This window comes from Manduca sexta, chromosome 17, assembly GCF_014839805.1.
Source record: "Manduca sexta isolate Smith_Timp_Sample1 chromosome 17, JHU_Msex_v1.0, whole genome shotgun sequence".
Classification (NCBI taxonomy): Eukaryota; Metazoa; Arthropoda; class Insecta; order Lepidoptera; family Sphingidae; genus Manduca; species Manduca sexta.
In genome coordinates this window covers 8,391,957-8,404,274 of record NC_051131.1, presented here as the reverse complement: position 1 = coordinate 8,404,274, position 12,318 = coordinate 8,391,957, and the positions used below count along the sequence as shown (strand labels likewise).

At 32.6% G+C, this 12,318-nt stretch overlaps 1 protein-coding gene across 1 annotated transcript; it reads left to right on the top strand.

Annotated features, from left to right (window-relative positions):
* The first annotated feature begins 4,755 nt into the window (after positions 1–4,755).
* On the top strand, positions 4,756–11,564 carry LOC115443151. The gene is made up of 6 exons (XM_037439668.1): positions 4,756–4,925; positions 5,036–5,229; positions 6,145–6,324; positions 7,438–7,594; positions 7,771–11,257; positions 11,349–11,564. Exons 1-6 carry the CDS (start codon positions 4,897–4,899, stop codon positions 11,358–11,360), a joined length of 4,059 nt encoding a protein of 1,352 aa, XP_037295565.1. The 5' UTR covers positions 4,756–4,896; the 3' UTR covers positions 11,361–11,564.
* Positions 11,565–12,318: the final 754 nt, after the last annotated feature.

The window sequence follows — 12,318 nt, the reverse complement described above, 5'->3', positions numbered from 1 at the left end:
TATATATATATATATATATAATAAAGAAAGTCGTGTTAGTTACACTGTTTATAACTCAAGCACATTAAACTAATTTTAGTTGTGAAAGTTGGTGGGGAGGTAGCTTAGAACCAGGAAAGGACGTGGGATACTTTTACTATTATATAAAGCTGAAGAAGAATTTGTTTGTTTGTTTGAACGCGCTATTCTCAGAAATTACTGCTTTGGACTGAAAAATTCTTGAGTGCTGGATAGCTCACTTATCGAAGAAGACTATAGGTTATATATCATCACGCTATGATGATCAAAGGAGCGGAACAGTAATAGAAGACACTTGTAGCAAAAAGGGGAACTTTATAACTTTTGGAGATTTAAACGAAAAACTATATCACGCGGGCGGAGCCGCGGGCAAAACCTAGTTTACAATAAATAAAATCGCTACACCGTTCAATGAAGTTAAATAAATTGTTAAGTAAAGTGTGTGAAATCTACTAACTGACGACATTCTGCTGGATTCTGCTCTTGCCGTTAAATGTTCAGCCGCAACAGCTCATAAACAGGGTTGTTATTTGTCCTTTATCGCGTATGATGTCATGTTACCAGTCTTTTCCTTTCCGTAAATATACAGCTTTAGTTACATCTTTCTTTAACCAACTCTGTTATGGGACCGACATTAACGGGTGCCTGGTCGCATGTTGTGTTGATTACGTTAAGCCCAGCATCAATGGCATCTTCCAAGACAGTTCGTATTAATATTTTTAGCTCTATCTTATTAAGTCCATTTGTGAAATAATATGCTATTGGCTGATTAAAATATTTTTTTATGCCTTTTATAAAAAAAAGCGTAGTTAGAAAAGAGCATTTTTAATGTGAAGCAAACTCTTGTATCTTTGTATGGATCATATGACACAGACAAAAGACCAGAGCAAAAACAATCTTTTTCTTTATTTCCAACAGTGGAAAATTATAGGATTTATTCCTGCGATTATATTAATTTGGCTTAGTACTCGTTTTACAGTTATTGATGATGGTAGAGTAAAATACTTGCATAAAAGTTTGTAACATTTAGGACGTTTTTGAATAAAGACAATGACAATTTTTTTCCTCTGGTGAAAATCGTCTTCCCTTCGCTTTCGTAAATGTTTTATATTTTTTGGAATAAACCAATTTGAGTATTGTATACCGCGTGTCTTCGGGACCTACTTGTAAGGCAGTAGATATGGTCCGAAAATACTTTAGTAATATCTGAAAAATAAAACATTAATGAATATTACTGTTCGAGCAAGGAAAAGTAACTTGTTGAGTAGGACATATAAGAAGCGGTACATTTGTCCCGTACATAACGTCAAAAAGGAAGAGTGGCTCAAAATTATATATTGTACTACTTTAAACTTTATGTCGCGGCAGTCGCGTTACTCATTCTCCGTGGTTAACTATAGGACGAGGACGAGGGTGAACAATTACAATGGGACGTTATTTTACAATGAACATTATGGTACTGCGTTTCGAGTCGCGAGTCAGAGGAAAGTATTTTGAGTGTTATCATTACAAAATACTGTAAGGCGCACATTAAAGCGCCTCGCCTCAGTACGCCTCGCCTAATTTGAAGTAGGACATTGTACCGGCTCAATGTTAAAATGAGGCTACTCTTACAAACTCTTTCATGTCATGTCCTACAATTCTAATTAGTAACTATACGTTATCAAATATAGGATGATAATTTTGACAGCTCCTTCACATGAAGTTTCGTATTTTTTCGGTAAAATTTACTACAGGTAATATCATATTTTATTTTGAAGTGCCACTCATTATCATAATGAACAATCACGGACTATCGCAAATCGCCATTGAAATAAAAAAATCGATAATATAAAAATTTTTTAGATTTAATTATATTATTTTTTGCAAATATTCAGTTGTTTGTAATTTATCACATTTATTGGTAAAAATCTATAATTAATATATCTAATGTTTTCACGATTTTAAATAGTTAACACAATGATAACTGCAAGTGGTGTAGGGTTTAAAAACATAAATGGAAATGGCTTACCAATAATAAATAGATAATTCAATAAAAATATTTATATCATCTGAACATACCAAATAATTATGCAACTATCGATATCAAGTTTTATAAAATGGTAATCGATAATCGAATACGTTCAATAACGATTATACCTTAGCCTCATCATTAGTGTGATTTGTCAAAATTAACATACTAAATTTTAAAAGTTTAAGTAAACATTTTCACAGCTTTAAGTAAGATATGTATATAGCATTACCGGTGAGATATGTGCTTCTTTCGGCCATTAAATCCATGTTTTCATGAAATGAATATCCGGTGTATAATGTTCTGTAACATAATTCGATATGAGAGACATGAACGGACAGAAAAGTGAAAGCCGAGATCTTTAGAAGATTTTCTCGTAGTGTCTCGCACGTTAAAAGCCCTTCCGCTAGAAAAATGCCTAAATAACAGTATCGATGCATAGCACTGTCTATTTTATATTGAGATTCACAATTAAAATACTATCCAGGAATAAAAGCACCCAGCCTATCTTATATTATTGCAACTTTGTCCGTGTGCCAAATTCGCTTTAGCACACATATATTATACACATTATAAAAAATAAATAAAATTATATTAGTAAGCACTCAGGCTGCTGTTGTGCTGTCGCCAGTACTTTAGTCCCAACTTACATACTTTTTAATACGGTGGCATGTAACCACGGCAATATCCCTTTTTTAGTTACTTTTCCAATTAACAAAGCTAATAGAAATGTTTCCTCATCTGAATTCACTCTATTACTAACTGTCCAAAATGCGTAGCCAACTGTGAGCCCGCTGCGTGAACGCTACGCACCCACAGCTTGTTCGCTGCACGCCCGCCGCGAATTTACAGCGAATTCATTATGCATTTGATATATCAGTGTGATATATCGTATGCCGTCAGTGTGATATATCTAAGGGTACAACATCTAGTCTAAGCACTTTTAAGGAGATATATAATATATAATATATAAGTATCTGAATCAGTTCAACCTGTAAATTTCTTGCGCAACATGTGGAAAACATCTTACCTAGATTCAAAGTGGGAAATGTAGTTCTACATAAACCACCAATATATAATTTATAACAGCTCTCAAAGTGCTTATGTATATGTGTACCGCAAGTTTTTATGTATATTCTTGTCCTCTGTTAAGAGTTTTATCGAGAACTTTAATTCAAACTTGAAACCTTTTGTCCTGCCAGGATTTCCACCTATAACTAGTTGCTTTAGGGACATAATGTAATGGTCCTGAAAAATAATACAATAATTTATTAAAATATAATAAATAATAAATGATGCCATGTATTTATAACACAATACAAATGCAAGGAATTAGTCCATTAGAGATACAGCTCTGAAATTTGTTTATTCAATAGTCAAACCAAAATAAGTATATTAAACCAAGATGACGTAATAACGACAATCTTGTCTACCAACAGATTTTTCATAGTTTAAAATCAAAAATGAATATCGCATAATTTTAAGGTATGCAGATTCCCACACGTATTTTAAAAAAGACTATTTAAATGAGCAGATTTCGCCATCGCGGTGACTAAGTAAATATTATGTACGATTTTAATGAGTACTATCGATATTATTTTATAAAAAATATAAATGTCATTTACCATCAATCGCACAACCAAGATAACATGAGACATTTTGTCCAAATATTTTATCAGTTCCTTATCGCGTGCAAAACAAATAACAAAGCCCGGGGGTGAATTAGTAAGAAGGCAGCGGTGGTCCGTTTGAATAAGCAAAGTTCTTTCATTATTGAGGAAATCGTAATCGAACTTATCGCACACAAACTGCAATGGGAAATTTGAAAATTTTCAACCGGAATTCAAATTACGGAAACAAGGCGATATTGCCACTTAATGCAATAAATATTTTAACATGCTTATGAGAAAATAGATATGTAATTTATTGGAAACTAGAATAAAATTTAAAAAGTATGCGTTGTTTTGTTTATAATTGTATTAATAAAATGGAAAAATTAAATTAAGCTTCAGTTGTCATGTTACAACAAAAGGAGAACTTTAATATTTTACCATTTAATAACAATCATGAGATATTGTGGCAACTCGTTTGAAATTGTGTCAGACGACTTGCCACAATCTCTGTCATTGTGTCAGTCAATTTTTATCGTATTTCGTTCGGAATTTTCAGTAATGCATATTTTTTAATTAATTAAAATAGCCTCTGACATTTGTTTTTATGTTTTTACTTTATCTAATTTAATTACGTACATAATTATTTTATAAATAGGGATAAAAGGCATGATTAGTGTTTTGAAAACTTATTCTCAGTGTCATCTAACTGAAAGTATCTTACAACAAAATTAATTTGAGGTTAGACCAAAACAAATAGAGTGACTGTTTGAGAGTGACATACCCTGCCGACTCTTGAAAATATTTTATTCGAGTGATTCAGAGTGACTTATCATTTAGGGAAGCCATGATGAATCGAATGATATTTTATTAATATCGATATAGTATCGATTCGTAGCACTGTAATATCATTACAAATAAACCTTTACGTGAATTACCATATTTGGTTTGTTATAAATTCGTTTAGAGTTTAGTCCATGACGTATGAAGTTTTTTTGGAGTTTCTTAAGATAGGTATTTTTGAGGGATTTCACATTTGTATCATGTGTTCGCTCAGCACTAGTTTAGTCAAATCTCTTTATGTGATATGTCACTTCATATATGTTTGTCAACTGTTTGTCAATTGTCCCTAATGTTTTAATAATCTTAAATGTCATGAAAATTAAAAGATAAACCATAATTAATGTTTTAAATCGTTTTTCTATTAATGTACATAGAAAAAGCAAGTAACGAACTGTTATTTCTATTAAATGAATTATGGAAACGGGTAATAAACGTTCTCCAACGTAAGTAAATTTACAACTTATGTAGTTTATGTATATGAAAAATTTATTTCAATAAATTTATCGATCTAATGTATAGATATACCGTTATTTCTTATGATACAACTTTTCAGGAGATGTCGAGAATGGGAGCGTCAAAGACGTTACAAATTCAACGATGCCCTTACAAAACTCGGGGAAATAGTAATATCTATAAACAAAGCCAGGGATTTAATTGGAAGTGAAAATGTGCAATATCCAAAAGTTGAAATAGTGCAAAAAGCTATCCTATGCCTCACCGACTGCACACATGAACAAACACAACTAAGTAAGTTCAATGAAAAGGTAATTTCAAATCAAAACTTTAGAAAATATTATAGTAAGAGCAATAATTTCTTTTTACTCTTGCCATATTCCATTACTTACAATATATGTTTTTTTATACTTACTACTACCAAATTGTTTTATTGTAAGTAATCATCTATCTGTTTGGTATGTGACTCATAGGGTCCTTAGTCTCTACTAAAGGTTAGAATAATCAGTATGAAATTTGTTTTAACTAACTACCTTTTAAATCCACTCCCAGTGAATTTTGGCTATGACAGCTAATCTTGATAGTATCAGCTTTTTAAGCAAGTTATACTATAGTGCACAAGTGTAAGCACACTACACAGGTGCTCTCAATGTTCCTTCACTCTCATAGTCTGATGAGATGACACTCTAACATAACCAGAGAGATCAGGTGCAGAAGCCACCATCATCAGCCCTGTATTATAAACTGTCCCGCTGCTGGGCACGGACCTCCTCTGCTATTGAGGGAAGTAGGCCTTAGTCCACCAAGCTGGCCTAGTGCGAGTTGGTAGACTTCACACACCCCCAAAATTCCTATAGAGAACTTCTCAGGTGTGCAGGTTTCCTCACGATGTTTTACTTCACCATTAAAGCAAGCGATAATTCACAAAGAATACACACATAATTTATTATAGGGTTATCACACCACCAACTTCTGACTCCAAACAATTAAGTAATTTTTAAGATGGAAAAACATTTAAAAATGTTTTTGGACTGACTCTGTTTTCCAACCAAAATTCCAACAATAATCATTCCTCTTTCCAACCCAAAATGTTTATGCCACCAACATTAAATGGCTTTAACACAATGTATTATATCAGTATAACTAATAAGAGAATATTATTGAATAATTTTAAAAGTAATTAAATAAATTTTACACAAATGTTTCCAGAAGCTGAAATTTTAGCTTTGCAAGTGGAACTTGAAAGTGTCAAACATAAAAAACAATACAAAGATGCATCACATCAAGTTTATATTGAAGTAAATAAACAGGAGACAGAGACACAAGTAGCTGTAAGCACAAAAGATGCCTCAATTCAAGTGTCATCGGGAGCTATTAGGAGAACTAAAAGTAAGTATAATTATGAATGCATTGTTACAACATTTATTTCTATTTCTTTGTGGAACCACTAACTAGTGCGTATGTTTTAAAGACAACACTTAATTGCATAATATCAGCCAAACACATGTTTAAATAAAGTATAAAAAATCTGTATAAAACAGAAATTTTTGTGGTCTGGTTTCTTTTGTTAAAAGGTTTTTTTCATTATTAAATCCAATACAAAAAAAATCATTTCATCCTACTTTATTTGGATGATTTCCTTGTTGTATCTTCGAAGTTCAAGGTCAAACAATATTTTTAAATACGAAAAAAAGATCAAAACAGTATTTGGTTTTGAAGAGTACCCCTCCACTAGTTCTTGTTCAAGTTCTTATTCCAATGATATTAAAATGTCGCCATACCTGAGCTATATGAACTCTAATGCAGAAAGAACCACTTAAAATGGATAATGATTTAAAAAATACGATGAATAAATCGATGAATACATAACCACTCTCCTTTGTAGCTATGGTTTAAAATGCTATGAAATTAATCATTGATTATATTTATAATAAGGTATATACAGTATTTTAATGAAAATAATATTGGCTTGGCTATGTTTACATTCTAACTAAACAGGTTTTCACGGTTACGTATATTTAGAAAAGATTATTTACGATCTTTTATTTGACTTTGAATATTTGTTTTGAAAATAGAAACATAGACTTTGGTATTGTACTTAGAAACTATTTGTACATCTTATTTTCAAATACAGTATATTTGAAAATCACAGTCTAAGGTGTATAATAGCTTAATAATAGTATAGAATTTTGTGAAGTTTTAAATTAGAATATAAATAGTAATAACCACTTGCCCGGGCTTTGTATGGGTATATCAACAGTCAGATGACTTCTAGTGGTTAAATTATTACCAAACTTCTCAGTATTACACAGTACACAGGTACTAACCTAAAGATTATCTAAAAAATACATTAAAATCGCTCTAGCCATTTTGAATTCTATAGGCAATGTACATATTATGCTTATTTATTTTTATTTATATACATATTTTGGTGTCGGTCCCAAAGTTGTTTCTCAAAATAAGTATATGACCAGTATTTAAAAAAATATTGCTTAATTTTAGATGGAAAGCATATGAAGATGAAAATTCTGCAGAAAACAAAACAAAATGCTCTAAAGGAGAAACTGGTAGTCAGTAATGTTGAAACAAATGTGCAAAATCCAAAAATAGCTATAAAGGAACCAAAAATATATCCAAGAATAAGCTTAGGAAATGAAAAGGTGGGTTTTTTATACTTACTGTGTATAGCTTTAGTTATTGGTCATCAGAAGCCCATATGAAATTACTGTGGTTGAATGACTTTGGTGTATTTAGTCATACTTTTAAAATCTTTGCATAAGAAATTATTTAAATCTTTTTATATAATTTCTCTATTTAATTTAGTTTTACGTTTTCAGCCCCAGAAAACACCATTGTTGTGCTTCCCGCTGCACCATATATATTCCCTCAAAGGCCTTTATTGATCCCTCCAATGCCACCTACCATAGTATTAGTAAACCCAAATATGCAATCAGTGAATAGACATCCTGTACCAGTGATTGGTAGAAATAATAATGGGGATATAACAAAAACAACTATGGTCAACATATTGCCGATATCGGCATATTCACGACCTTTATCCGTCGCGAAAAATAAGAAAAGTACAGTAAAATTAAAAAACGAATGTGCCAAAAAAGTTGTAAAAAGATCAAAGACAAGCGAAAAAAATGCAAAAGAAACTAAAGTGGATGAGGCCAATACTGCTAAAATAATAGATGAACCAAATAAAGAAGATAAAGCTGCCAATGATAACAATAAACAAAGTGAAGAAAATAAAAATGATAAATCGTTAAAACTTGATGAAAATGTCATGGAAGATAAACAAACTATCAATAATAAAGCTAACGAAAACGAAGAACAAACTAGAAGTCTTGTCAATAATGAAACAAAAGTTTCAAAGAGTAACGAGGAAAACATTAAAAGTAAATTGGATAAAGTAATACTTGAGACTCCAAAATCCAAAGAATCCACGGTAACTGAAACAGGTCCATCTACGTCCACTACAATTTCAATGATCACACTAATGAAAACCATGAGTGGCAATGATAATAAAGATGAAAGTACCAAGGTAAATAAAGTAACTGAAAAAGGCACTCCGATAGACGATAGAGATAAAGAAAACAAGCTGCCTACAATTTTAGATACTGCATTATGTGATGGTAACGTTGAGGCTGGAAATGCACGTCTTGAATTAGCGGAAGAGTTTCTAGCCGCTTCACCAACCGCTGCTTTTCTTATGTCATTTCCTTTGGTTAGCGGAAATAGAGCGGATAGCCCAGCAGAAGAACATCAACCTGCTCCACAAACTTCTAAAGATACTAATCAGTCTTCCACGCAGAGACGTAATGAATTAGTAAATCAACCCACTCAATATTACGAAAAAACAGATAATAATGAATTGAAAATTAAATGTCCTAATAAAACTGCCTCTTCAAATACAATTAAACAAACTGATCAACAAAAATATGTCGCTCAGACATCTAATAAAGACTCTCAATCAAAAGCTATAAACACAACGACATCAAGTACCTCAAACGAGAACCCATTTCTAAATCTACCGATGCCATCACTAATATCGACTAATTGTACAACAGCAGATACTACATTTGGGCTAGAATTTGATTGCAATATAAATAAAACTTTGCCAAGTCAATCATCTAGTCTTGTGAGTAATGGCAATTTGTTCTATAAAGGTGATCCATTTAGTACTGTTAAAAATAATATTTACAGTTCAAGCAATATTACTTCTTCTCATGATTTCAATACTCTAGGGCTATATCCGTGTGCTATGGAAAAGTACACGACCAAGAATAAATCAGACTTCACAAACGTAGAAGATAATATCATGAAGATGGGACCATCAAGATTAACATATGATATAGACTTGGGCTGGTCGCATAAAAGCTTTGATTTTGTTACATGTACCACAACTTCAAATACATTTAGTAAAGATATTTTAACTACTGTGTCCGCGCCATACTCGACGGCGTACAATCCGTTTAATCCAGACTTTCATGTTCCCTTAGTCACAAACTCAAGTAAAAAAGAAAACCCAACAAACAAACCTGTTACGTTTGCTGAAACTTTTACCAGTTTTTATTCTCAGTCAACTAATCTGTGGGCAGAAGATGTTCCATTTTACACAAGTAATAGTGGCACTAAGATTCTACCAAAACATCAGAATTATTTACCTCTAGAACACATTCAATCCAATATTAATCCTAAAAATAACGATACTAAGTCCTATCAATCGAAACAAAATGTCGACACAGGCTTGAATACGGGGACAAAATCAAATGCAAGCTTACAAATGTCGGAAAAATACACAAAAAAATCGTCTAATAAAATGCACATTAACTGGATGACATCTGAAATAAGACCAATGCAAAATAATTGCACAACAGTACACTGTGAAGCTAAAGATGCAAATAAAATAACATTTAATCATTCAGATCAAAAGTCTTCATACAGCAATCTGGAAAACGCATCCAAAAAACAAGACCTTGAAAGTAACTACTTTCCCTTAGCAATGCATAATTTTACTACGCAAACTGCCCAAGAAGATTTGCAAATATGGCCTCCAGCAAGACCCTTAGGAACCACTGAAATAAGTATAGAACCTCCTCCCATGAACTTGCCAACATTAGTTGGCGATTTGGCATTAGGACCACACGATAAAAAGAAAAATTTAGACGTAATAAATAGAACACTGCCGCATAGCGAAATTAATAACTGCGGGAATTTCCTATCTGTTACACAACTAATGAACCGTTCAACGGATACTATGCATTCTCGTTATCAACCATCCAATGTGGAAACGTCTAAAACAATTCCTACAAAAGAAAATGTTTTGCATTTCACAAACGAGAGTAATCGTAAAATCATGAATTCTCGGCCAGAAAATAATTTAGCTCAACCTTGCTACGCGTTAAATGAACCAAAATTAGTCCAACCTTATGAAACTAATATGACCCATTTTTCACACACAAAAGCAAAAACAAATAATAAACCAGAGAAAAATTCTAAATCACATAAAAATAATTATTCTGCTGAAGCTTTAATAAGAGGAGGCAGTTGTACTCAAAAAATACAAGATCCAAGTGGCGCGAAATTTATGATGACGACACAAAAATACAATGATTTCAACGCTACGCAAGACAGTAGCATAGCACAAGTGTCTCATTTTCCGCCGATCATAGATTATTCTGATAACGGTTATGCCGGTCAACAATTTTCTGGAACGACCCTGTATAATGCCACTACCAACACGATATCCAATTCTTTTTATTCAAATTTTATGCCAGGAAGCAGCAATTTGATGTCCAGTAATTATGCAAGCGGAGCTTTTACAAGTGACTATATTGATTATAATCAGTCAGCTGAATGTAATTATACCAATCAAAAATATGAGGAATTAAAAGTAAAAAATAATTTAACCACATTCCACCAAGATAAAATACCTTCAAATTATAAAAGTTCCAGAAGAGAATCCGCCACGAAACACAAGTTGGAATGTTCCAAAAAAGAGTCTAACAAGAAATACCAAAGCAAGAGAGCTAAACCAAATGTAGAAGGAGAGGATTGGAATGACCCTTCGCATTTGTTATGGCAAAATAAGGTAGCCAATAAGAGGCATTCGAATCTAACGTCAGAAGAAATACATTTCCCAAATTACGTGAGCAATCAAATGAGTACACAATACCAATCCGAATTCTTTAACAGCCATCTCATGCCGTCCAATATGCAAAGCGTCGGACACAACGTCGACAGAACACTTTCTACTTTCCCAGTAACTTCTCGGGCTAATTTCAACCTGAGTACAATTTTCCCGGAAATTGCTATGGTAAGTTATTTTTGTCGTGTTTCCAAAGACAATAGTTTTGTTAATTCGCAATATTTTAAAAGTATTTACTTACTGCTGTTTTATGTTTTAGAAAGTGCAATGATGACACGCCTGCTAGTAACAGAAGAAGAAAAAGGAGCCAAGCGAGCATCATCGAGAAATAATATTAAAGCACTGTAAAGAAAATTGTTGCAAGACATAAGTAATGCACAGTAGAAACTAAATGCACACAATACGAAAAGTTAAGTCAAGCAGACGTGGTGCGTGTGCAATGTTATCGGGGACGTAGCTACCGACATATATGCCGTATCAAGGAATCTGCTTGTATAGACGTTGTGCCCCTAAAAAGCACCCTGCATTTTTTTTGTACTGGACCCCTCTAGGGCATGACATGACTTATTTGGATTGGTTTCTCCTCGGGATCGAATTGAAGAAAGATTAGTATCGTTTATGGAAAATCGGTGTTACAGTCTAATATAACGCGCCGCGCCACTAAAGAGCGGCTCCAAAGCTGTGCGTATTTTATAATAGCATCGCTCGCGCAGTCTCCCGGCTAGGTCGTCGCTTGCAATAGGACTGCGGTCTGCATTTGGCCAATTGCTAATACATGTATCATAAACTTGCCTTAATGATTAAATTTTAAGCAATAGTGCTGTAAATAAATTAAATGGACGGTAATATAATATGACTTATATTTATAAGCTAATTTATTAATAATATTAAGTGGTAAATAAAATTTACATTATATTTATATGTATATTTTAAAGTATTAAAAGTTAAATAAAAGCTGTGTTTTGATTGTTAATTCAACAAAAAAATACTGGAACTTATTTCGGGCATCCGAGGAAGAATTTGACGTCAAAATAAACACTAGGTTAAGGACTCGCTTAGCAACAAGCATAAGTCCAAGTATTAACATTATCAATGTCATGATTCCTTTAGTTTTAAATTACTTGCTATGAGAAAGAAAATAATAAAACAGGGATTAATTAAAACATCCAATATATTTATTATAAAATTTCTTATAAACAAAATTGCTTGACTCCTTTAGTTATAACATC

Coding starts and splice junctions, on each gene's coding strand:
- LOC115443151 (XM_037439668.1), top strand. CDS start 4,897: ATGGAAACGGGTAATAAACGTTCTCCAAC. Junction 4,926..5,035: donor GGTAATAAACGTTCTCCAAC/GTAAGTAAATTT, acceptor ACAACTTTTCAG/GAGATGTCGAGAATGGGAGC. Junction 6,325..7,437: donor AGCTATTAGGAGAACTAAAA/GTAAGTATAATT, acceptor GCTTAATTTTAG/ATGGAAAGCATATGAAGATG.